Source organism: Aquarana catesbeiana, linkage group LG10 (assembly GCF_042186555.1).
Source record: "Aquarana catesbeiana isolate 2022-GZ linkage group LG10, ASM4218655v1, whole genome shotgun sequence".
Classification (NCBI taxonomy): Eukaryota; Metazoa; Chordata; class Amphibia; order Anura; family Ranidae; genus Aquarana; species Aquarana catesbeiana.
The window spans coordinates 251,409,004-251,436,181 of NC_133333.1; the positions used below are offsets into that span (position 1 = coordinate 251,409,004).

The window sequence follows — 27,178 nt, forward strand, 5'->3', positions numbered from 1 at the left end:
AGGCTTCAGGACGCCCAAGAAAGTCCAGCAAGCGCCAGGGCCGTCTCCTACAGTTGATTGAGCTGCGGGATCGGGGGCACCACCAGTGCAGAGCGTGCTCAGGAGTGGCAGCAGCCAGGTGTGAGGACATCGGCACACACAGTGAGGAGAAGACTTTTGGACAATGGCCTGGTGTCAAGAAGGGCAGCAATGAAGCCACTTCTCTGCAGGAAAAACATCAGGGGCAGACTGATATTCTGGAAAAGGTACAGGGATTGGACTGCTGAGGACTGGGGGAAAGTCATTTTCTCTGATGAATCCCCTTTCCGATTGTTTGGGGCATCTGGAAAAAACTTTGTTCGGAGAAGAAAAGGTGAGAGCTACCATCAGTCCTGTGTCATGCCAACAGCAAAGCCTCCTGAGACCATTCATGTGTGGGGTTGCTTATCAGCCAAGGGAGTGAGCTCACTCGGTTTTTCCTAAAAACACAGCCATGAATAAAGAATCCCCATCCAGTTATTGATATCACAGACAGTCCCCAAATTAAGTCTTCTATATCAATTCTTAGATGTGAGGGCCGAATTTGTTTCCTTTATTGTAGGCTTTCTTTCCTTTTTATTTTCATCTGGTGATCCGGCCATTAAGTGTGTTGTTTTTCAACAGAACAAGTTCCCCACTTGTATTACAGCTCATATTTCATTGTTGAGTACTGCTAGAAAGGAACAACAAAAAATCCTTCAGTTAAAGTGACACTAAAGGTGAAATTTATTTATTTATTTTTTTAAATAACAAACGTACCATACTTACCTCCACTGTGCAGCTCATTTTGCACAGAGTGGCCCCGAACCTCATCTTCTGGGGTCCCTCAGTGGCTCTCTCAGCTCCTCCCTGCATTAGATAACCCCCTGGGAGGAGCTCTCTCCCTGGGGGGGTGTTACCTTGCGGGCGCGCTCCCGAGTCCAGCATTTGGCCTCCATAGACGCAGAATGCAGGACGCGGCCGCGTCATTGGATTCGATTGACAGCAGCGAGAGCCAATGGCTGCGCTGCTATCAATCTATCCAATCAACAGCTGAGAACCCCCTAGCCGAGAGAGGACGTGTCCCCATGTGACAAGTTTGAGGGTTCAAGTGAGTAAAACGGAGGAGATGGGGGGAGGGCGGGCTGGGGGCCGGTCACTGCCAGGTGTTTTTTCACCTTAATGCATAGGATGCATTAAGGTGAAAAAACACGAAGGTTTACAACCTCTTTAAATCAACATCAGCTGATCACCATAACAAGAAGCTGCTTCTGAGGGAACAGAGCGGGCTCAAGGAAACAAATCTGGTGGCTTACAAGCTCATGGTGCTGAAAGGACAGCTCCAAGATAAAACATAGGGGTAAGACTGAGCATGCTCACAACCGCAGACTAGACTGTCCCATTGACAAGGCTCCAGTTCTGGAACTCTCAGTTGTAGTTCTATTCCCTATATCACCTCAGCCCCCATATCGGCCCAGCTACCACAGGAGAGTCCCTTAGAATCCAATTGAAGTGACTCTCCTGTGGTAGCCAGGCTAACACTTACTGGCTGGATCACCAGATGAAAATAAAAGAAAGAAAGCCTACAATAAAGAAAACTAATGCGGCATTAACATCTAAGACTTATTTTGTGGACCGTCTGTGATATCGATACCTGGATGGGGATTCCACATGCCCTAAGAGACTCCTGGGATGTTTAAAGACCTTGGCTGGGTTTAGAGCCACAAGTGTCTCTGACCTTCCGTGATAGAAGGACCGTGCAATCTGGAAAGTGACCATTTTGCCCATGGTGGAGGGGCTCATCATTGGATCTTGCAGCTATAGGTGGCCCATGGTGCGCATGCTATCACAGAAACTTTTTTCCACTTTTGGAACAGTTTTTTCCTTATTGGTGTCTGACTCAATACTTCTTAGCGCAACTCTTTATATGGATCTTTTGTTTTGGGACTGTGCTATGTCTCACTAGAGGTTGCAGTTGTTTTTGATGTTTTAGTTATTTTTGAACAATAGCAAAGTTTTTTTTATGTTTTTTTGTTTATGAATAAAGAATGATACAAAAACATCCTCCAAGTGCAACTTCTCCTAACCATCCAAGAACCATTTAGTGACGAACAATGCCTTTTCCAGCATGATGGAGCACCTTGCCATAAAACAAAAGTAATAACTAAGTGGCTCAAGGAAAAAAAACTCAAAATTTTGGGTCCATGGCCAGGAAACTCCCCAGACCTTAATCCCATTGAACTTGTGGTCAATCCTCAAGAGGCGGGTGAACAAAAAACCCCCACAAATTCTGACAAACGCCAAGCATTGATTATGCAAGAATGGTCTGCCATCAGTCAGAATGTGGCCCAGAAGTTGATTTTCAGCATGCCATTGCGAATTGCAGAGGTCTTGAAAAAGAAGGGTCAACACTGAAAATATTGACTCTTTGCATAAACTTCATGTCATTGTCAATAAAAGCCTCTGACGCTTATGAAATGCTTGTAATTGTACTTCCGTATACCATGGTAACATCTGCCAAAAAGATCTAAAAACACTGAAGCAACAGACTTTGAAAATATTAATATTTGTGTCATTCTCAACTTTTGGCCAGGGCTGTACTAACGGTAGCCTCAGAGTCCTGTTGATCTACAATAGTGGCATCAGAGTCTAGCCAGTTCCACTTTGTGGAACTTCTTCGGGCAGCTTTGAGACCTATACATCAATTTGTAAAGGTGTATAGCAGAATTCAAAAAACGATTTCCAAAATCCCTGGGTGGGAGCAGATCCCGAGTTCCATTGAATAAGAATAGATTTTCTAGCATAAAACAATAATAACCTCAACAGCTCAGCGAACAGCCCTGGTGGGGGGGCCAGAGCCTCCACCCACCCAAAGAGGCATACATCCTCCTGCTGTGAGATGGGGAGAATAGTTAACCGTGTGACAAACTGGAGAACCCTCGACCAGAAAGTTTGAAGGGATGGGCAGGACCAAATCTGATGGAAAGCAGTACGCTTGGCAATGCCAGCAATGTGGAGGGCAACCCAGGTAGATCCCACGGAGTCTGTGGGGCGTCAAATAGAACCTGTGTAAAATTTTGTACTGGATCAGCCAATTCCTAGAACTCAAGTTCAAAAAATGGGTACTCCTATATGTCCCAGTTGGTACATTTTTAACAAGAACAATAATGTTCTGTTTTAGCCTAGTGGCACTGAGGCATGGGAGTGTGCATCCTCATTCTGTGTAGCACTCCTCCTACTAGGCTGTTATGCTAAATTGGTGGTTTCAGCTTTTGACCCAGAACAAGTATGAAGATCAAGAACTCTGACTTCAGCCTGATTTTCCTGATTTGCTTGCCTTAACTGTTCAGGGACTGAAGGATTAAAGCCAGTAGATCAGCATGACAGCCAGGTACCTAGCGTTATCCAAAGGTCACTTTGACCCTTTCATCAGGGCTTAAAGGAGTTGTAAAGTCAGAAGGTTTTTTCTATCTTAATGCATTAAGATAAAAAGCCTTCTGTGTGCAGGAGCTGCCCCAGCACCCCCTAATACTTTCCTGAGCCCCGTCTCTGTCCACGAATGCCTCGGCTGTCTGAGACTCAACCTCATTGGCTGAGACACAGCAGCAGCACCATTGGCTCTCGCTGCTGTCAATCAGTCAGCCAATCAGAAGAGAGAGGGGGCGGGGGACAGGCAACAGCCTAGTGTCTGAATGGACACAAGGAGCTGTGGCTCGGCTTGGGTGCCCCCATGACAAGCTGCTTGCAGTGTGGCACTCAACGGGAGGGAGGGAGGGGCCAGGAGCATAGAAGAGGGACCTGAGAAGAGGAGGATCGGGGCTGCTCTGTGCAAAACCAACTGCACAGAGGAGGTAAGTATAACATGTTTGTTATTTTTATTGAAAAAAAAAAAAACTAGACTTTACAATTGCTTTAAGAAAATGACCGATAAAAACTCACAGGCTATTGAGAACATTGAATATTATAAGAAACATGGTATGGTCCAGCAGCTGCTAAATATGGCAGCATTTGCCAGCTACTGAACAACACCAAGCTTATTTTGATATTCAATGTTATCTATAGTCATGAGTGCGTACCAGCCGTTCTCCTGAGCCTTGATAAACTGGGCATAGTTTTGCACCTGAAACACGCTTGCCTATGTTTAGAATAAAACTACTTTTTGTTAGAACTCTGAATGTGACTGGTGTGCCAGGAAGCGGAGCTAGAGGAAGTTGAAAAGCACAAATTTCAGGAAGTACACACCCAGTGACCCTCTATGGAGCTGTGTGTACTTGGACATTTCTGATAACTCAGATCACAGTAGAGGGCATGAACTCTGATTTGTAACAATGTTGCGCCATTTGCTGGAGAACATTGGTAGATGAATGGTGTCCCTTGTAGTTTATGAAGAATTATTTGAGCAAGGTGTTTCTTCAAACTTTGCAACATTTACCAGCAGCTTAACAAGACCAGGCTTCTTGTGATATTCAGTTTTACCTATAGTCTTGAGTTCTCATCAGCTGTTCTTCTAAGCCTTGATAAAGTGGGCAAATTTTGGCCCCTGAAATGCAATGGATAATTCATTACATGTTTGGAATAAAACCACTTTTTGTTAGATTTGTTTTTTTATTCCATTAGAATTTTATTCAATTTTTTTTTTTTTCTAGAAGAATTATATAACAAAAAAGTTATTAGTCTGTAATCCCTGATCAGGGAGAATAGAGACTCAGTACAAACATGCAGTTTGGTAAAACAATATCACATCCGTGATTATATCAGAAAAAGAGAGGAAAAAGAAAAAGCACTCAAAACATAAATCTTTCCCTGCCCTCTCCCGCCTCCTAAAGGCATTCAGCTGGAATGCCATTCGCCAAGCGGATTAGACTGTATAATACCAACATTATTGACCCAATAGGAGATCATGAAAGATCTTGTATTCCCTTTTTCCAGATACAGTTAAAACTTGGATTGCGAGCATATTTTGTTCCAGAAACATGTTTGTAATCCAAAGCACTTGTATATCAAAGCGAATTTCCCCATAAGAAATAATGGAAAGTCAAATGATAAGGTTCCACAACCATTTATTCATAGGTCCTTTTAGTTTATAGTCCATATAAAAAGATTATAGCAATGTGACCAGGTTGTGTAACCATAAAGCGTCCATCCACAAGGGGACTAGAAGCAAAATCCAGCAGGAGCTCCAGAGTATAAAAGAGAAGAGAGGCGCCTCTAAGTGTAGCAATATGGTTACATTTAATGAAGGTACAACATTTTAGCAACTCACATGGTTGATGATTAAAAGAGGCACATCTAAGTATGCAGGCATCTGGGGTAAAGCTGTCCACAAAGACCATCCCCCCCACCACCGGCTCTCACTGCTGTCAGTCTGTAATTGTGACCGGGAAGACTACTACCCTGCAGTAGAGCACTTCAACCGCTCATGGAGCACAGCGTGGCAGGGACGCCGTCGATGGCAATGAGGAGGACGGTCTATGTGGACAGCTTTACCGCAGATACCTGCATACATAAATGTGCCTGTTTTTAATCAACCATGTTAGTTGCTAAATGTTGTATCTTCATTAAATGTAACCATATTGTTACACTTAGATGTGCCTCTCTTCTCTTTTATACTCAGTTGTGATGTGACGCTACTTGTATATCAAGACATCACTTGTATATCAAGTCAAAATTAATTAAATTTTGCTTGTCTTGCAAAACGCTCTCAAACCAAGGTTTTACGATATAGATTTTCAAAGGGTGTGTCCCCTCCTCTGGTTCAACTTAATGCCTTAAAGTCGTCTGCCTCCTGACCATACCATACCTCTGGACTGGAGGCCTCACAGGGTAGAAAGGCGGGGAGACCAAAAAAAATTGTAAGAACTCTGCTTCCTGTCTCACCAATCGTATTCAGAGCTAGAGGAAGTTGCACTGCACATATTTCAGGAAGTGCACACCCAGTGACCCTCTATGGAGCTGTGTGTGCTTGGAGGACATTTTTGATAACTCCTATCACAGTAGATGACAAACTCTGACTGTAACAGTGTTGCACCATTTGCTGGAGAACATTGGTAGCTCGCTGAACGGCGTCTCTTGTTGCGTGTATTTGTAAAGAAGATGTTCCTTTAACTAAATGTTGCAACATTTACCAGCAGCTGAAGAAGACCGCACTTCTTTTGATATTCAGTTTAATCTAAAGTCTTAAGTTCTCATCATCCATTCTCCTATGCCAGGCATGTCCAAGTCCGGGCCAATTGCGGCCTGTGGTCTGGTTTCATATGGCCCCCCTGGTAATTTGGATATATATATCTTTTGTGGCCCCCAACGATTTGTTGGGGGGCCACAAAAGATATATACTGTATTTATCATTCGGAGGGGGCGAGACGAGTGCCATCAGATTACATACAGGAGAATCTCTTGTTTACTTGGTGGCCTCTGTAATAGGAAGTCCCGTCTCCGGGCTGGCATTGGATGACTGTTCTGTCTATCATAGGAGGCGGGACTTTGTATTAAAGAGGCCACTGAGTAAACAGGAGATTCTCCCGTAGGTAATCTGTTGGCGCTTGTGCCGGCTTGTCCCGCCCCCTCCCTGTCCCCTCCGAGGCTGCAGATGGGCATGGATCAGGCTGCACTGATGACAACAGTGAGGCTGCATTCATGGCGATGGTGAGGCTGCATTCATGGCGATGGTGAGGCTGCATTCATGGCGATGGTGAGGCTGCATTCATGGCGATGGTGAGGCTGCATTCATGGCGATGGTGAGGCTGCATTCATGGCGATGGTGAGGCTGCATTCATGGCGATGGTGAGGCTGCATTCATGGCGATGGTGAGGCTGCATTCATGGCGATGGTGAGGCTGCATTCATGGCGATGGTGAGGCTGCATTCATGGCGATGGTGAGGCTGCATTCATGGCGATGGTGAGGCTGCATTTATTGCAATGGTGAGGCTGCAGATGGGCACTGATTAGGCTATATTGATGGGCACTGACCCTTACTTTGCTTCACAGTTGTTATTTAAAATAAAAAAATTCCTAAAACTTCCCTCTTAAAGTGAAGGTGCGTGTTATATGCCAATAAATATGGTATATCCAAATAACACGCTCGAGCTCATCCTTAGACTCTTCACCACACACAGCCACAAAGGCAAGATAATTCTTGTTGGGCAGTGTATTAGTAGATTTGCATTTAATTTTAATGGTTCAAAGAATGTCAGGCAAAATGGTCGGCCCTCACGCATGGTCACTTCATCAAATCTGGCCCCCTTTGAAAAAAGTTTGGACACCCCTGTCCTAAGCCTTGATAAAATTGGCAAAGTTTGGCCCCTGAAACGTGTTGGATATTCACTATATGTTTGGAATAAAACCACTTTTTGTTATAACTCTGATTGGTGTGCCAAGAAGCAGAGCTAAAGGAAGTTGCACAGCACATATTTCAGGAAGTGCACACCCAGTGACCCTCTATGGAGCTTTGTGTGCTCTGAGGACATTCCAGATCACAGTAGATGGCGTGATTTCTGACAGTAACAATGTTGAACCATTTGCTGGAGAACATTGGTAGCTTGCTAAACGCCGCCCCTTGCTGCGTGTAGTTGCAAAGAATTATTTGAGCAAGATGTTTCTAGAACTAAACTATCTTTCTGCTCAAGAATATTTATCAGCACTACTTGCTGTAGCCCTTTTTAATAAGAAATAATCCCTTTTTATTGGGTGTTATTTTGCCTTCTAAACAGTCAAACCTTCCCAATGAATGTTTAATACACGGGTGCATCCCTCATGCCTGTTTTTCCTCTCCTGTACATCGTAAATTGTATTTTAGCATTGGTAAACGCAGTCTGTAAAATTGATTTAGGCTAACCGAATAGGTTAGCGGATTATCTATAATTTGACTCTGAAGCCAGGCCTTTATTTTATTGGTCTTGCAAGCGATAACATTGCCAGTGAAATACCAGGCGAGTGATAAATCTACGAGCCGCTGATTTTTCAGAAATTGTCCTTCTAAAAATAGGATCTTCTCTTCTGTCGCTCGGATTTGGCAGAAAAAAGATGACGGGGGAAACGGGCCAAGTGCGAAACGTTTGCTCTATCGCTTAGATATAATCTGCTTAATGTACAGTTTGAGATTTGTAGGCCCTATTGCAGACATTTTTCTATCAGACTCATTAGTGTCTTCTGAAGATAAGAAGGGATATTTAAACAAAAGGGAGTCGGCTAAGGTTCTACGCATTAATTACCTGCGCTATTGTCTTTTTATTATTTCGTCCTTTGGGGGAAACAAAAAAGAGAAAGTTAAGCTGGACAGTAAAAAAAGATGGATCTTTCTCAAAGTAACTTCATAGCTGTTCTTTTGAAAGATCATCTAATGATTTCAGATGTACTCCGAAAGGTGTCTTCTGTGTCCGTGAGATGTAAGTAATTAATATATTTTTTGACTGTTCTACTTTTGTGATAGGATCCAAAACGACTTCTCGTACTTTCTAACTTTTTGTGACTGAGGGATGCAGTGTAGCCAATTGTTGCACCAATGGCTGTGGAAGTTGGTCTTAAACTTTTTGTTTCATGGACCACTTGGATCCTTTTTTTGAAACCTTGACAACCAATAGAGTTAAAACTCAGAGGGACATTGAACTTTTTTTACTGTGTTTCCATAACTTTATATACTAGGTCAATGTATAGCATCTTGCTAGTCCTTAGACATGATGGTCACATTTCTTTTCTTCTTTGAAGCCTTTTTTCCTGTGGCATTTTTTTTTCTTTTTTTATGTGGTCCTACAGGTTAAAAACTACTTGTCCTAGGGTGGCAACTATTCTTTCTTGTACTGCATCTATGGAGGAGCAGCATTGGCATCCTAGGACAGAACTACAGAACATTTCTCCCTTCCCTCATCTCAATCATTTAGGGGGAGGAATTGGGCAGGACCGATAAGACTCAGATGACTGCGAAATGAGCAAACTGTGTGGCCAGGCAGTGGGAAAAGCGAGTAGGATTCTAGCATGCATCACTAGAGGGGTCATCTATAGATCTATAGTTACTACTGAAAGGATCACCTGCAGGAGAAAGGAGGTCCTGATTCCTCTATTTAGATCTTAATATCACTAGAGGGATCGCAAGCAGCAGACAGGGAGGTCTTGATTCCTCCTATATAGATCTTAATATCACTAGAGCTATCACCAGCAGTAGGAAGGAGGTCCCGACTCCTCTATATAGATCTTTAGTTATCACTAGAGGGATCACCAGCAGGAGGAAGGAGGTCCTGATTCCTCTATATAGATCTTTATATCACTAGAGGGATCACCAGCAGGAGGAAGGAGGTCCTGATTCCTCTATATAGATCTTATATCACTAGAGGGGTCACCAGCAGGAGGAAGGAGGTCCTAGTTCCTCTATATAGATATTTAGTAAGACCTCATTTAGAATACTGTGTCCAGTTCTGGAGACCTCACTTACAAAAAACATATTGATAAAATGAGTCCAGAGACGGGTAGCAAAAATGGTGGAAGGTCTGGGGGATAAAACATATCTGGAGCGACTTCAGGAACATAATATGTACAGTCTAGAGGAAAGAAAGGAAAGGAAAGATATGATTGAAACCTTTTAACTACATCAAGGGGGTGAATAAGGATCAAGGGGGGCAGTATTTTTATTATGAAGCCAAGATCAAGAACATGGGGACTAGCGGGAGGAAAGTCCAAAATGAATCTTGAAAAGTATTTTCTGAAGGAATAGTAGATGCTTTGAGTAGACTTCCACCAGAGGTAGTGAGTCCATCAACAGTAGGTGGATTCAAACATGCTTGGGACAAGCATAGACCTATATTCAGACAAAAAAATTTAACAAAAAAAATACAAAAACCTATATAAATTAGGGGTAAAGAAAAGGGCAGACTCGATGGACCACATGGTCTTTTTTTTCTGCCGTCACACTTCTTTGTTTTTATGTTACTGGTTGGGATTTCAGTGCAACGCAAAGTGCACAGAAAGCTGTGAGCTCCACGATTTCTAGCAGATCAATTACTGTGTCCCACCCCCCCCCCCCCCCCAATAGACATAAGCTTTAAATATCTTGTGTGTCTTCTTCCCTCTCAGGTGGTGGAAAGGAAAAGAACCGTCGCAGAGATAAGGGAAGAGTTTGAGAGACTACAAAGGGAAAGGGAAGAGAGACGACTTCAGCAGAGGACAAACCCCAAGGTAAGTGAATCTCCTTATTAAGATAAAGGCCACCTATGATATATATTTATAAAAAAAAATTTTTTGCTAAAGGAAATTGGCCCATTGTAAATATCTAATAAGGGGTAAGTAAACCTTTAGCAAAGACTCAATGGGGTTGATTTGCTAAAGGCAAATAGACTGTGGAGTTGCACTCTGGAGGTGCAGTTGCTCAGGCCCCTTTCACACAAACAGCGTTCAGCTCCACCTGTAATTTTTTTAGTCGGACCTGAACGGACGCTCCATGCGACATCCAATCCGCTAAAATCAGATTTTTAAGGGTAAAAGTTTGACGCCATTCCATGAGCGGGCGCAATTTTGAAGCGTGACATGTTGGGTATCAATTTACTTGGCGTAACATTATATTTCACAATATAAAAAAAATGGGCTAACTTTACTGTTTTATTTTTTTTTTTTATTCAAAATAGTGAATTTTTTCCAAAAAAAAGTGCGCTTATAAGACTGCTGAACAATTACGGTGCGAAAAAAAGTATTGCATTGACCTCCATTTTCATTCTCTAGGGTGTTAGAAAAAAAAAAACAATATACCGTATATACTCGAGTATAAGTTGAGTTTTTCAGCACATTTTTTTTGTGCTGAAAGTGCCCCCCTCGGCTTATACTCGAGTCAAGCACTTTTCTGCAGCAAAAAATGTCATTTTCCCAACCGACTTTGGGGCCCCGCAGCTCAGGGCCACTTGGTGCTAGGAACCCCAAATTTGGTGTATAAACCCAGTGGAACTGGTACCATAACATATCCAAAGCTGGAGTTCCTAGAACCAAGTGGCCCCGAGATATGGGGCCCCAAAATAGGTTTGGAAAATGTCATTCTTTGCTGCAGAAAAGTGCTTGACATTTTCTGAACCGATTTTGGGGCCCCGTATATCAGGGCCACTTGGTGCTAGAAACCCTAGCTTTGGATATTACATGGTGCTAGTTCCACTGGGTTTGCACACCAAATTTGGGGTTCCTAGCACTAAGTGGCCCTGAGATACGGGGCCCCAAAAATCGATCAACTGTGTCCATCTGCAGCAATGTCATTTCGGGACACTTTGGGTTCAGAGACCCCAAATTTTGGCTGCAGCTAGGGGGCATCTAGGAACCCTTAACTACCGAGTTTGAAGTTCAGGGGACCTATAGATGCAAATGGGCACAGTGAGGCTGAAAATGGGCATTGTTGACCCTCTTTTCCACTTACAGTAGCTGCGCATTTCTCACCCTCGTCTTATACTTGGGTCAATAAGTTTTTCCCATTTTTTTTTTTTTTTTTTTTTTTGTGGTAAATTAGGGCCTCGACTTATACTCGGATCGACTTATACTCGAGTATATACGGTATAATGTTTGGGGGTTCTAAGTAATTTTCTAGCAAAAAAAACTGTTTTAAACATGTAAACACCTAAAATCCAAAACGAGGCTGGTCCTTAAGTGGTTAACTGGTCCATCACAAGTCGGTCCGAATTTGAAAAAGGTTCCTGCACTACTTTGGTCCGACTTTGGTCCTACTTCAGCCCATTGACTATCATTGAAGTCGGATCAAAGTAGGATCCTTGTCCTAACCATCCGACTTGTGATATCCAAAATGGTGATTGCAGCAGCAGTAAAAGGAATTTATGTCGCACTGGGATTGTAAAACAAAAAAAAGTAATTCCAAAAATAAAAAAAATACTTTCCAAAATGGGTTCATTTGAGGGATATTTTTACTGTCCTGGTGATTTCAGGCCTCATGAGAAATTAGATTTTCAGATCTATCCCATAGTTTGTGGACTGTATAACTTTCCTAAAGACTAAATAATATACGCTGATTTGGGTTATTTTCACCAAAGAAACTTAGCTGAATACATTTTGGCCTAAATGTATGAAGAAATATTATTTGCAAAATTTTATAACAAAAACACAGAATTTTTTTTTCTGATCTTCACCCAGAGGTGATTAAATACCACCAAAAGAAAGCTCTATTTGTGCGAAAAAAAACCCCATAAAAATGTCATATGAGTACATGTTGTTGTGTGCAGTGTGAGAGTGCTGAAAATTGGCCTGGGCTGGAAAGGGGGTAAAAGTGCCCAGTAGGCAAGTGGTTAAAAGATACCACATTACAGGTCATCCATTCTTATGAATGCTGAGCTTTCTCCGCTGGGACGGAGCTCCTCCTTGAATCCGGAGGTGCGAAAAATAAGTGGAACCCGGCAGTAACAATGATCATGAAAAGGTGCCGCAGACGCATTGAAATTCCCTCCGTAAGACGCACGGGGAAGACGACACTTTTTTTTTTTTTTTCCCTGGAGTTGCAGGGCTTTCATAAATAACCCCACATATGTTTTCACAAGCCACATTTTTACTATTACTGTCGCTTTAATTTATGACGGCGCGTACCGCCTTTTACGGCTCCGCTCATGGCTTCCCCTGCTAAATATTTTTTATTGTCCATCGTATCTGTCACCACACTGTTTTCATATGGAAAATATGCTGCAATAACCAGGCTTCGAACCCGACCGTTCTACCGAGCCCCGCCGCCTTCCTCGGCGCAGCCATCTGTTCGCCCTGGTTTCGAAAGACTCTCCCAGCGCAGGTATGCGGGCTACCTGCTTTATGGCGGCGTCACAAATCACAGCGTAGTGCGGGTATAATTCAGCGAGCGTCTGATCTGTGATACCTTCAGCTAATTATGCCCCCCCCCCCCCCGCGCGTGGAGCCTGGTGCCGCCGGCTCGTCAGAGGTCCTAATTAAGATCCTCTTCTCTCCAACAATGAGATGTTTTTGTAAGTAGTCATTAATTAGAGTTTTGTATCTGTTGTGTTGTCAAAGTACAGGGTGAAGGTACGCATGTGAGGAATGATTCCACTAACGAGCGTCTTCGCTAAAGTGTCATTTTCTTCACTTTTTATGTTTTTTTTTTTTTTTTTTTTTGAAGGCCTGACAGACCGACGCCATTTACGTTCCCCACATCCTTCTGTCTCTTAGAAACCACATTGCAGGGCCCAACCACATTCCCTGTCTTGTTAAATAAGAGACAACAGTGGATGGGGGGACTGAAGCCCCCTCAATCATGTATGTTTTCTCCAACTAAAGATATGTTTTTGTTATTTGAACCTCATAAAGTGACTCGCCATGAGAGAAGTATGAGAGGGCCGCTATTGCTGGCCCCCTTTTTTAAAAGGTTTGCTGCTTGGCTGTGTGTGACTTAAAGGTGGTTGGAAACACTAGTTTTTGCAAACCTGTTATACTTGCCTGCTCTGTGCAATTGTTTTGCACAGAGCAGCCCCGATCATCTTCTTGTGGGTTGCTCCACCAGCGCTCCTAGCCCCTCCTCTTCATCAGGTACCCCCCACGGAGAGCCGCTTTCCCTGAGGGGGCGCCCAGTGCGGGTGTACTCCTGAGTCCCACTCTTGCGTCTTTTGACACAGACAGCGGGACTCGGGCCCCGCTCCCGTGTCACTGGATTTGATTGATGGCAGCAGGAGCCAATGGCTCCTGCTGCTATCAGTCTGTCCAATGAGGAGAGAGACGGCAGCTGGAGCCGCTGCACTCGCGCACATCGTTGGATCGGATTGGGCTCCAGTAAGAAAAACTAGGGGGGATGCATAAAGAATAGAATGCATGAAGGTGAAAAACCTTAAGGCTTTAGAACCACTTTAAGGTTTGCTCTAATAGAGGGGGGGTTCAGGGTGGTGTACAACCTTTAAAGTGATATTAAAAACTTGTTTGTTATTTTTAATTAAAAAAAAAAAAAAAAAAATGTTCTACATACCTGCTTTGTTGCAGTGGTTTTGCACAGAGCAGCCCGGATCCTCCTCTTCTTGGGCCCTTCTGTGTTCCTGGACCATCTCTCCTGTACAGTGCCCCCCACAGCAAGCAGTTTGCTATGGGGGGGCACCGGAGCCGCAGCTCCCTTTGGTCCATTCAGACACTGAGCCGTGGCCCGGCCCCGCCCCCTCTATCTCCTCATTGGCTTACTGACTTTGACGGCAGAGGGAGCCAATGGCGCTACACTGCTGTCCTTGGCAAATGAGGAGGGAGAGTCCCGGGCAGCCGAGTCTCTCGTGCAACATTGCTGGATAGAGATGGGGCTGAGGGGGCTTGTTGCACACAGAAGGTTTTTTCTTAATGTAAAGTACTGTGTGTGTATGTATATATATATATATATATATATATATATATATATATATATATATATATATATATATATATATATATATATATATATATATAAAAATATATAACTTAATTGCCACTTTATTAGGTCCTCCTTGCTAGTAGTGGGTTGGACCCTCTATTGGATGGGATGTGGTGAGTGTGGAGGCCATTGGAGTACAGGGACCTCATTGTCCAGTGGTGAGATGATTGGAGTACAGGGACCTCATTGTCCAGTGGTGAGATGATTGGAGTACAGGGACCTCATTGTCCAGTGGTGAGATGATTGGAGCTTTGTGACATGGTGCATTATCCTGCTGGAAGGAGCCATCAGAAGATGGGGACACTGTAGTCATAAAGGGATGGACATGGTCAGCAACAATACTCAGGTAGGCCGTGGTGTTTATACGATGGTCAATTGGTACTAAGGGGTCCAAAGTGTGCCAAGAAATCTCCCCCCCACCATTACACCCCCACCACCAGCCTGAACCGGTGATACAAGGCAGGATGGATCCATGCACCAAATTCTGACCCCACCATCTGAATGTCGCAGGTGAAATCCAGACTCATCATACGAGGCAACGTTTTTCTAATCTTCTATTGTCCAATGTTGGTGATCCTGTGCCAATTGTAACCTCAGTTTCCTGTTCCTAGCTGACAGGAATGGCACCCGTGTGGTCTTCTGCTGCTGTAGCCCATCTGCTTCAAGGTTCTGTAAGCCCGAGAGATGGTTGTGTGTGAAAATCCCAGAAATACTCAGACCATCCCGGCTGCCACCAACAACAATGCCATGTTCAACGTCACTTCAATCCCCTTTCTTCACCATTCTGATGCTCGGTTTGAACTTCAGCAAAGTTGTCTTCACCACGTCTAGATGCCTAAATACATTGAGTTGCTGCCGTGTGATTAGCTGATGAGCAATTTGTGTTACCAAGAAATCGAACAGGTGTACCTAATAAAGTGGCCGTTGAGTGTATAAGAATATATTACCTTTTTTTTTTTTTTAACCTCTTCAGATCCGCGCTATTGCCAAATGACGGCAACAGCGCGGACCTACATTGCGGGGACTACGTCTATTGATGTCGTCCCGTGCACGAGCGGCCTGCGCGCCCCCTGCAGGGCGTGCTCGGTGATCAGCGAGTCTGAGACTCGCCTGATCACAGATCAGAGTTAGGGGTCGGTCCCGACCCCCTACCACATGATCAGCTGTCAGCCAATGACAGCTGATCATGTGATGTAAACAGAGCCGGTAATCGGCTATTTTTTCTCCTCGTGCTGACAGCGTGAGGAGGGCCATCAGTCCCAATCATGGCGATCATCTGTGCCCCCTGCCAGTGACGCAGCAGTGCCGTCTACCAGTGCCCACCAGCGCCACCCATCAGCGCCCACAGTGCCACCCATCAGCGCCAACATCAGTGCCACAACAACATTGATGCACAGTGCCCATCAGTGTCACCTACCAGTGCCCCCCATTAGTGCCACCCATCCGTGCCACCCATCAGCGGCCGTCAGTGCCACCTTAACTGTGCCTATCAGTGCCACCTTAACTGTGCCCATCAGTGCCACCTTAACTGTGCCCATCAGTGCCACCTTAACTGTGCCCATCAGTGCCACCTTAACTGTGCCCATCAGTGCCACCTTAACTGTGCCCATCAGTGCCACCTTAACTGTGCCTATCTGTGCCCACCAGTACCGCCTCATCAGCGCATATCAATGAAGGAGAAAAATTACCTGTTTGCAAAATTTTATAACAAACTATGAAACATGATTTTTTTTTTTTTTCAAAATTTTCCATCTTTTTTTGTTTGTTTAGCAAAAATTTAAAACCCCATCAGTGATTAAATACCACCAAAAGAAAGCTCTATTTGTGGGAAAAAAATGATAAAAATTTCATTTGGGTACAGTGTAGCATGACCGCACAATTGTCATTCAAAGAGTGACAGCGCTAAAAGCTGAAAAATGGTCTGGGCAGAAGGGGGGTTTAAAGCGGGGTTCCACCCAAATTTTGAACATTATCTCTATGCATTCTCTTCCTTGCCTAGATACTGACATGCTGTGTAAAAAAAATTTAAATCGCCGTAATTACCTTTTTTTTTTTTTTTTTTTTTCTAATCTTCTTAGCACTTCCTGGTTCTCCTCCCATGGGAGTAGGCGTGTTTTTAGCCTCTCCCAGACCTCCCACAGTCCCCTGGGAGCTAGTCTCAGGCTTCCCAGCATGCATTGTGCAACAGCGTCATCACAACATCTCGGTGAATGCTGGGAGCACAGCATTCACCACATCCAGGAAATACATGCTTGTGGGCTTCAAATGCCCACAATGAAGATGGAAACCGCCTGCAGTGAATTTTATAAGTTATTCTTTACAACGAAATCGGACACAGGCGGACTTATTACACAGAACATGTGAGTAGATAATCATGAGAAGAAAAGTTTGTGAATGAACTCCAAAAAAAAAAAAAAACAATAGATAGGTGGACCCCCGCTTTAAGTGCCCAGTAAGCAAATGGTTAATGAATCCACAACTGAACATCTGCCTACACTTCTGCAAGCATTGCTTACATCTATATAGGTCCGCATTAGCAGCTCAATAAAGTCGGATCACTTTGAATGGTGGGAGGGTTCACCGCTGATTGGTATTGCATTGTGTGTAATGGTTGGTTGGCAACACAATCTTTTAGGTCCAAAACCTTTGGGAACGTTTTGTTTCTCTTTTTTCTTTTCACTTTGACATTCCCCCACATTTTTCCCCCAGAGTTCTGCTTTAAAACAAAGAGTTCCAATAAGCAAATAGTTTACAAAGACGCCGCTTTTTCTATAAATAATTGGTTGGCATCGTCCCATTAAACGCCCCTCCACTGTACTGCCAGCCGTGAACATTTTTGAAGTCGATCACGGTTTTTAATTTCATTAACAATAAAAGCCTCTACGCCAGCCATAAAGTGTAAATTGAAATCTATAGTCATCCGTGTCATGCCAGCGATACATTGCGCTTTTATTACGAGGAACGAGGGAAAAGTCTAAAGCGCCGGAGGAGATGGTGAAACGAAAAGGCGCAAAAAAAAAAAAAAAAAAGTTGGCTTTAACCCCTCGTTGACCTCTATAAACGCTGGTATGGTTTTTGTTATGTAATGATTATCTTTAGACAAGGGGTTTGAGATTTTGAAACATACACAGGACAGAATCCATGTGCAAAGAATAAATGAAAATAAATAGAGCTAAATTGGGGGGGCCCTGAACCCTGAACCCTGTGTATGGGGCCCTCAGCCAGCTACGTGTGCAGGAATTTTGCATTGTTACCACTGAACGTGGCGCTCCTCTTACTTGGCTTGCTTGTTGTAGCTGATTAGTTCTGAATGAAAGTACTCAGCTCCCTTGAGGGACGAGTTCATGCACATGGGTGGATGGTAAAAGCAGGAGGTTGAGCTGTAAATCTACGAAGCCCCCCCCCCCCCCCCCAACCACCCACAGAAATGCAGCTGCTAAGGGCTGTACACGCAGAGCAACAAAATTTAGCAGCCAGACACCACCAGGCGGAACACACTGGGGGTGGGTCAGCCACGCCTCTTGGCCTTTGACCTCTGGGGACACGCCTGCTGACCTTTGACATTTGGAAGAGGTCCCTATTCAAATCCCTGAGTCCTAACCTTGTTCTTCGAGGGGTAACCCCTAATCCTAACTCTAACCCTAATCCTGAAGTGCACACGGTTGCGGCAAAGGAGGTTGGCATTTTGAGGATTAAAGCCAGCCACCCTCCTGTCAAACACCCTCTGAAAAGTGATTTTAGAGAAGTGGCAGTATAGCTACACATATGAACGAGACCTTAGAGCGACGGACGCCAACCAGTGATCCTTGGACCGCAAGAAAATTTTAGTGGTCCCCAGGGGTACTGCCGCAAATCAACATTGTGGTGGACGTATACTGCCCAATGTTGTGTTCTTCTCAATGTGCTCTGACAGTCAGTACTGTCAGCGTGCATTGATGCCCGATCCCTCCTCTGTAGTTTTGGATCCTGTTAACTCAGAGGGATGCGCCGGAAGGGGGGACTTCCAATGGCAGCGCTGATCAGACTGTGGGAGGGAGCACGGAGCTCGAGCACATGGCTGGATAAGGAGGTGAGATCCAATGATGAGTCTGTGTAAGGCAGCAGTGTGTTTTCTGCATGTTTCCGATACGCACAGATTGTGAACATTAGACTTGGACCCCTGATGTCTTACCTGCCCTCCTTTCCTTAGACCCCCTGATGTCTCGTCTGACCTCCGTTCCTTAGACCCCCTGATGTCTCGTCTGACCTCCGTTCCTTAGACCCCCTAATGTCTCGTCTGCCCTCCGCTCCTTAGACCTCCTGATGTCTCATCTGCCCTCCGTTCCTTAGACCCCCTGATGTCTCGTCTGCCCTCCGTTCCTTAGACCTCCTGATGTCTCGTCTGCCCTCCGTTCCTTAGACCTCCTGATGTCTCGTCTGCCCTCCGTTCCTTAGACCTCCTGATGTCTCGTCTGCCCTCCGTTCCTTAGACCTCCTGATGTCTCGTCTGCCCTCCGTTCCTTAGACCCCCTGATGTCTCGTCTGACCTCTGTTCCTTAGACCCCCTGATGTCTCACCTGCCCTCCTTTCCTTAGACCCCCTGATGTCTCGTCTGCCCTCCGTTCCTTAGACCCCCTGATGTCTCGTCTGACCTCCGTTCCTTAGACCCCCTGATGTCTCGTCTGACCTCCGTTCCTTAGACCCCCTGATGTCTCGTCTGACCTCCGTTCCTTAGACCCCCTGATGTCTCGTCTGACCTCCGTTCCTTAGACCCCCTGATGTCTCGTCTGCCCTCCGTTCCTTAGACCCCCTGATTTCTCGTCTGCCCTCCGTTCCTTAGACCCCCTGATGTCTCGTCTGCCCTCCGTTCCTTAGACCCCTGATGTCTCGTCTGACCTCCGTTCCTTAGACCCCCTGATGTCTCGTCTGACCTCCGTTCCTTAGACCCCCTGATGTCTCGTCTGACCTCCGTTCCTTAGACGCCCTGATGTCTCGTCTGACCTCCTTTCCTTAGACCCCCTGATGTCTCGTCTGACCTCCGTTCCTTAGACCCCCTGATGTCTCGTCTGACCTCCGTTTTTTAGACCCCCTGTTTTCTCACCTGACCTCCGTTCCTTAGACCCCTGATGTTGTACCTTAGACCCCTGATGTCTCATCTGACCTCCGTTCCTTAGACCCCTGATGTCTTCTCTACCCTCCATTGGCGCTAATGGAGTGCAGATTAAGTGATGGCCGAACCTGAAGTGATGTAATGCTGCATATCGCGTTTGCTGGTCTCCCTCCCCTCTATCTGGTGGCATTTACCATGGAGGGGAAGACGATTGTTCCGAGGGTGGGTTGGTAATTATTCATGTGTCTGTACAGCCCAATCACTTCTATCTGAAGTCAGATTTGCCCACATTCCTGGCTGCTGATGTATGACATCCATCGGTGACAGCGGAAGGATAGCGCAGAATGAAATACAAAAAAAAGAAAATCAAATCTTTATCAAACATTAGAAGAGGAAACATGTCGCCGATGGTAGAACCTCTTTATACTGTGTGAGTTGTAGGTTTGCCGTGACATCTCTCCGCACAGATCTCTCATGGATTATCACTCTGGCTCGGCCTCATCCCTCCTGCAATAAAATTCCTGGATGTTCTGCAGCTCGTGGCTTCATGTTTTCCCGATGGCAGCTGACACAAAGCCTCACACAGGGACGGATTGTGCCGCTTATTCTTTTGTCTCCAGAAATGTCGTTCACGCTCGGCGTTTTCCCTTATTATTATAGGCCTTCAGTGAACACCGGTTGCTTCTTAAAAAAAAAAAAAAAAAAAAAAAAAAAGAGCTGCATTGCCAGCAACAAATTATTTCTGTATAAAAATTGCAGTGTGAAAGACTCCTACGGTGGGCGTGTTCCCCTGACCTCCATGCAGGGATTCGGATATTTGCTCCAGTGTGCGTCCAGTCCTCAGCATGTCAGAATCTGATGAACTGTGAACCAAGGGCAAAAAATAAAAAATAAAACTCTCAACATGTCTTTTGAGCGTCTACTAATCTTATCAGCTTTTAAAGTGGTTGTAAACCCTTAAAGTGATATTAAAGTTGCTTTTTTTTTTTTTGCTCTGTGTAATGGTTTTGCACAGAGCAGCCCACATCTTCCTCTTCTCTGGTCCCACAGCGGTGGAGGATCTGGGCTGCTCTGTGCAAAAGCATTACTCCTGGGCCCCTCCCTCCTGCCCCCAGAATAAGCAGTTAACAATGGGGGCACCTAAACAGGCGTGCTCCTGAGCCGATGCTCTGCGTGTCCATTTACACACACACCGCCCCCTCTCTCTCCTGATTGGCCTAGTGGCTGTGATTGGCAGCAGCGGGTAGCCAAGGGCTCCCACTGCTGCCTCAGCCAATGAGGAGGCTCTCGGGCACATCGCAGGATCAAGAGGGGGCTCAGATAAGCAAAAGGGGGGCTTCTGCACACAGAAGGTTTCTTTCTTTAATGTTCATGCGTAGAATGCACGAAGATAAAAAAAAAAAAAAAAAAAAAAAAAAAAAAAACCTTGAGCCTTTAGAACCTTCACTTCAACCTACAATATCAGCCACTCCCCCCCCCCCCTTTCCTGCCCAGGACAATTTTCAGCTTTCAGCGTTGTCTCACTTTGAATGACAATTGCGCAGTCACAATACACTGAACCCAAACTACATTTTTATCATTTTCTTCCCACAAATAGAGCTTTCTTTTGGTGCTATTTGATCACCTCCTGGGGGTTTTATTTTTTGCTTAACAAACTAAAAAAGATCGAACTTTTTGAAAAAATGTTCTCCTTCACTGGTGGGCACTGATGAGGTGGCATTGATGGGTGGCACTGACAGGTGACACTGATGGGCACTAATAAATGGCACTGACGGGTGCAATTGTCAGTTAAAGTAACGCAGAGCCATATTGCAAAAAAATGGCCTGGTCATGAAGGGGGGGGGGTAAACCTTCTGGAGGTAGCTGCGCACAGAAGGTAGGATTGGATCACAGCACATGCCGATTGACCGCCGACAACCTGATGATCGGCTCTGATCTTCCCCCAACACAGAGCTGTGTTCAGTGACAGGGGATTCCTGCCAAACAGCAAACGAAAACCACTAGATCCTCAGTAAAAGCAGCACACAGTACACATAAACACTGGCTAGGCGCACATTTAACCCTTTGATCGCCCCTAGATGTTAACCCCCTTCCTGCCAGTGTCAGTACAGTGACAGTGCATATTATTAGCACTGATCACTGTAATAATGTCACAGGCAGTTAGTCGCCCCCCCCCCCCAGTGTCGGATTGTCCACCGCACGATCGCAGTCCTGTTGTAAGTCGCTGATCGCCGCCATTACTAGCATAAAAAATAAATAAAAATTCCAGGATATCCCATAGTTTGTAGACGCTATCACTTTCATGCAAACCAATCGATATACACGTATTAGGTTTTTTTTTTTTTTTTACCAAAGCCTTTGCACGAGTACTTGTGCAAATTCTCCGATTCTTAATCTGATACCTCCCTCTCTTGTACTGGACTCAGCGTAGCGGTCCTCTGTTGTGCTGAACAGTCCTCTGTTGTACTGGACTCAGCGTAGCAGGGGGGGCCGGGCAGCCTCGTGGATGATTGGTGCAGTGGTGGGGGCAGTTTTTCAGTACAGGCACCAATCTCGCTGTAGAGCAGGGGTCTCAAACTGGCAGCCCTCCAGCTGTTGCGAAACTACAAGTCCCATGAGGCATTGCAAGGCTGACAGTTACACGCATGACTTCCACAGGCAGAGGCATGATGACTGGAGGGCCGCCAGTTGGAGACCCCTGTTGTATAGCTCTCAATGAAGCAGCTGACAGCCGCTACTTCTCCTCTCCCTCCGGTGGCTGTCAGCTGCTTTATTGAAAGCTATACAGAGAGATTGGTGCCTATAACTGCCCCCACCACTGCACAGATCCCCCCCCCCCCATCCCCTATGTCGTCCTCTGGCTCTCCGGGTCCTCCTTCGTTCCATCCCTCGTTCCAGATCCTCAGGATGGAGAACAGAGGAAGGAGCCGGTAAATGTCATTTACCGACTCCTTCCTTTTCTGAATGCACAGAGTCAGTGATCACTGACTGTCCATTCATAACTGAGCAGAGTAAACTGTGTTTATGATGCTTCAGTTTATGTATGGAGAGGAGCCTCTGTCTCCTCTCCATTCATCTTCAGTGCAGCTGAGGCTGCAGAGAAAGGGACTGGGGAATCTGTGTCCTCAATCCCTTTCCCTGTCTCAAAAAAGAGATGTCAGGGGTCTGCTTAGACCCCTGATATCTCACCAAACCCCCCCCCCCAACGGGGCTGATAAAAAATAAAACAAAAATAAAAATTGTAATAAATATTTAAAGGTTAAATCGTAAATTAAAAAAATAAAATAAAATTTAAAAAAAATGACACCGTCCACTCCCCCAAACCCCCCACCCCCCAAAAAAGGAAGTGTTTTTTAAAAAAAGGCATTAAAAAAAAGTATCGGTAATTAGCATCGGCGAGTACTTGGGGGGGGGGGTTTTGGAAGAGTATCGGTACTTGAATTCGGTCTTAACAAAGTGGTATCGGTGCAACACTAGCAGAAAGTAAAAGTAGAAAAATAACCAACGTACATAGTAGAAAGTATTATTGTTTTTCACAATTGTTTTGTCTTTTTTCATTTTTATGTAATAAAAATTTAAAAACGCAGAGGTGATCAAATACCACCGATAGAAAGCTCTACTTGTGTGAAAAAAAAGATATAAATTTTAATTTGAGTACAACATTGCAAAATGGCCTGGTCATGAAGGGGGGTAAACCTTTCCTGGAGCTACAGTGGTTACAAGAAAAAAAAAAGAAAAAAGGAATCTCCTTGGTTTTGGCTGCTGACCGCTCCAGACGGCCTCTCCAAAAGATGACCTATCTATAAAAAGAAAGAACCCTCCAATGGAGATCTGAGCAAACAGTTATCTTTGCTAAGCGTTAAAATAAAACAAAGACAACAGGGAAAAAAAACATGGTGCCGGTTTTAGTGGTTTGACATTTTGTCTGTGCCTTTTCAAGCACCCCCCGACTCTCTCTCCGCTGTTTGCGTGCTGTAAAAATAAAAAAAAATAGAGAAACAGAATTGGAAAACTGAGAGGATGTGTCCTGTGATAAAATTAGCCATCTGGGTGTTTATGGCAATTGCTTATTGGGATTCCGTTGCAATGTTTCTCCGGGCAATGCTCGCGTGGAATTAGTTGGGGCAGCTGTTATGATTTCATACTAGAATGGAAGTTAGTTGAAAATCTCCAACCTTTTATTGGTTTCAATAAAAAGGCTCTGGATAAATAAAACATTTCTAACCAGAAATGTTTAGCCGTAAACAGATGCACGTTATGAAGCAATTTGCGGGCTGCTTTTGTTTCCCGTATTTTGTCGGCTGTTTGGGGCTTCAGCTGCTTCATTTTGGTTTTGTCCTTCCTTTTTTCTTCTTTTTTTTTCTTTTTTTTTTCTGTTTTTCCCTTCTTTTTGTATTAGAGATGGAATTGTTCATAGTTGCCGGTTAAAATTCTCCTTTAAAAACTTGGGGTCTGAGTTACTCCACGACAAAGCCTTTTCTGGCACTTTTTGTATTGTATTATATTGGGCTAGAAAACTACTAACAACACACACAAAAAGAAAAATAAAATCTCGATCTCTCTCTCTCGATCTCTCTCTCGATCTCTCTCTCGATCTCTCTCTCGATCTCTCTCTCGATCTCTCGATCTCTCGATATCTCTCTCTCGATATCTCTCTCTCGATATCTCTCTCTCGATATCTCTCTCTCTCTCTCTCGATATCTCTCTCTCTCTCTCTCGATATCTCTCTCTCTCTCTCGATATCTCTCTCTCTCTCTCTCGATATCTCTCTCTCTCTCTCTCTCTCGATATCTCTCTCTCTCTCTCGATATCTCTCTCGATCTCTCCCTCTCTCGATATCTCTCCCTCTCTCGATCTCCCTCCCTCTCTCGATCTCCCTCTCTCTCTCGATCTCCCTACCTCTCTCGATCTCCCTCTCTCTCCCTCTCTCGATCTCTCTCTCTCGATCTCTCTCTCTCGATCTCTCTCTCTCGATCTCTCTCTCTCGATCTCTCTCTCTCGATCTCCCTCTCTCGAGATCTCCCTCTCTCGAGATCTCCCTCTCTCGAGATCTCCCTCTCTCGAGATCTCCCTCTCTCGAGATCTCCCTCTCTCGAGATCTCTCTCTCTCTCTCGAGATCTCTCTCGAGATCTCGAGATCTCTCTCGATATCTCTCTCTCTCTCTCTCGATATCTATCTCTCTCTCTCGATATCTATCTCTCTCTCTCGATATCTATCTCTCTCTCTCGATATCTATCTCTCTCTCTCGATATCTATCTCTCTCTCTCGATATCTATCTCTCTCTCTCGATATCTATCTCTCTCTCTCGATATCTATCTCTCTCTCTCGATATCTATCTCTCTCTCTCGATATCTATCTCTCTCTCTCGATATCTATCTCTCTCTCTCGATATCTATCTCTCTCTCTCGATATCTATCTCTCTCTCTCGATATCTATCTCTCTCTCTCGATATCTATCTCTCTCTCTCGATATCTATCTCTCTCTCTCGATATCTATCTCTCTCTCTCGATATCTCTCTCTCTCTCGATATCTCTCTCGATCTAGAGATATATATTTCGGAAAGTATTCAGACCCCTTAAATTTTATATTGCAGCCATTTGCTAAAATCATTTTAAGTTAATTTTTTTTTCCTCATTGATGTACACACAGCACCCCATATTGACAGAAAAACACAGAATTGTTGACATTTTTGCAGATTTATTAAAAAAGAAAAACTGAAATATCACATGGTCCTAAGTATTCAGACCCTTTGCTCAGTATTTAGTAGAAGCCCCTTTTGATCTAATACAGCCATGAGTCTTTTTGGGAAAGATGCAACAAGTTTTTCACACCTGGATTTGGGGATCCTCTGCCATTCCTCCTTGCAGATCCTCTCCAGTTCTGTCAGGTTGGATGGTAAACGTTGGTGGAAGGGCCATTTTTAGGTCTCTCCAGAGATGCTCAATTGGGTTTAAGTCAGGGCTCTGGTTGGGCCATTCAAGAACAGTCACGGAGTTGTTGTGAAGCCACTCCTTCGTTATTTTAGCTGTGTGCTTGTCTTGTTGGAAGGTAAACCTTCGGCTCAGTCTGAGGTCCTGAGCACTCTGGAGAAGGTTTTCGTCCAGGATCTCCCTCTACTTGGCCACATTCATCTTTCTCTCGATTGCAACCAGTTGTCCTGTTCCTGCAGTTAAAAAAGACCCCCACCACGTGATGCTGCCACCACCATGCTTCACTGTTGGGACTGTATTGGACAGGTGATGAGCAGTGCCTGGTTTTCTCCACACATACCGCTTAGAATTAAGGCCAAAAAGTTCTATCTTGGTCTCATCAGACCAGAGAATCTTATTTCTCACCATATTGGAGTTCTTCAGGTGTTTTTTAGTAAACTCCATGCGGGCTTTCATGTGTCTTGCACTGAGGAGAGGCTTCCATCCGGCCACTCTGCCATAAAGCCCCGACTGGTGGAGGGCTGCAGTGATGGTTGACTTTCTACAACTTTCTCCCATCTCCCGACTGCATCTCTGGAGCTCAGCCACAGGGATCTTTGGGTTCTTCTTTACCTTTCTCACCAAGGCTCTTCTCCCCCTATAGCTCAGTTTGGCCGGACAGCCAGCTCTAGGAAGGGTTCTGGTCGTCCCAAACATATTCCATTTAAGGATTATGGAGGCCACTGTGCTCTTAGGAACCTTAAGTGCAGCAGACATTTTTTTTTTAACCTTGGCCAGATCTGTGCCTTTCCACAATTATGTCTCTGAGCTCTTCAGTCAGTTCCTTTTGACCTCATGATTCTCATTTGCTCTGACATGCACTGTGAGCTGTAAGGTCTTATATAGACAGGTGTGTGGCTTTCCTAATCAAGTCCAATCAGTATATTCAAACACAGCTGGACTCAAATGAAGGTGCAGAACCATCTCAAGGATGATCAGAGGAAATGGACAGCACCTGAGTTAAATATGAGTGTCACAGCAAAGGGTCTGAATACTTAGGACCATGTGATATTTCAGTTTTTCTTTTTTAATAAATTTGAAAAAAGCCAACAATTCTGTGTTTTTCTGTCAATATGGGGTGCTGTGTGTACAATATGGGGTGCTGTGTGTACATTAATGAGGAAAAAAAAATGAACTTAAATGATTTTAACAAATGGCTGCAATATAACAAAGAGTGAAAAATTTAAGGGGGTCTGAATACTTTCCGTCCCCACTGTATATATAATAATGTGTATATGCATCTCACAAAAGTGAGTACACCCCTCACATTTTTGTAAATATTTTCTTCTGACTTTTCATATGACAACACTGAAGAAATGACACTTTGCTACAATGTAAAGTAGTGAGTGTACAGCTTGTATAACAGTGTAAATTTGCTGTCCCCTCAAAATAACTCAACACACAGCCATTAATGTCTAAACACCTGGCAACAAAAGTGAGTACACCCCTAAGTGAAAATTTCCAAATTGGGCCCAAAGTGTCAATATTTTGTGTGGCCACCATTATTTTCCAGCACTGCCTTAACCCTCTTGGGCATGGAGTTCACCAGAGATTCACAAGTTGCCAATGGAGTCCTCTTCCACTCCTCCATGACGACATCACGGAGCTGGTGGATGTTGGAGACCTTGCGTTCCTCCACCTTCCATTTGGGGATGCCCCACAGATGCTCAATAGGGGTTAGGTCTGGAGACATTGGCCAGTCCATCACCTTTACCCTCAGCTTCTTTAGCAAGGCAGTGGTCATCTTGGAGGTGTGTTTGGGGTCGTTATCA

General features: G+C 44.6%; 1 protein-coding gene across 1 annotated transcript in view; it reads left to right on the top strand.

Moving 5' to 3' along the window:
* The window catches only part of DNAJC11 (DnaJ heat shock protein family (Hsp40) member C11), a 217,607-nt gene that overhangs the window by 81,769 nt on the left and 108,660 nt on the right, over window positions 1–27,178 (top strand). Inside the window, exon 4 of the mRNA XM_073603624.1 lies at window positions 10,057–10,158. Within this exon, the coding sequence (XP_073459725.1) occupies window positions 10,057–10,158 (102 nt within the window). The remainder of the gene's footprint in view (window positions 1–10,056; window positions 10,159–27,178) is intronic.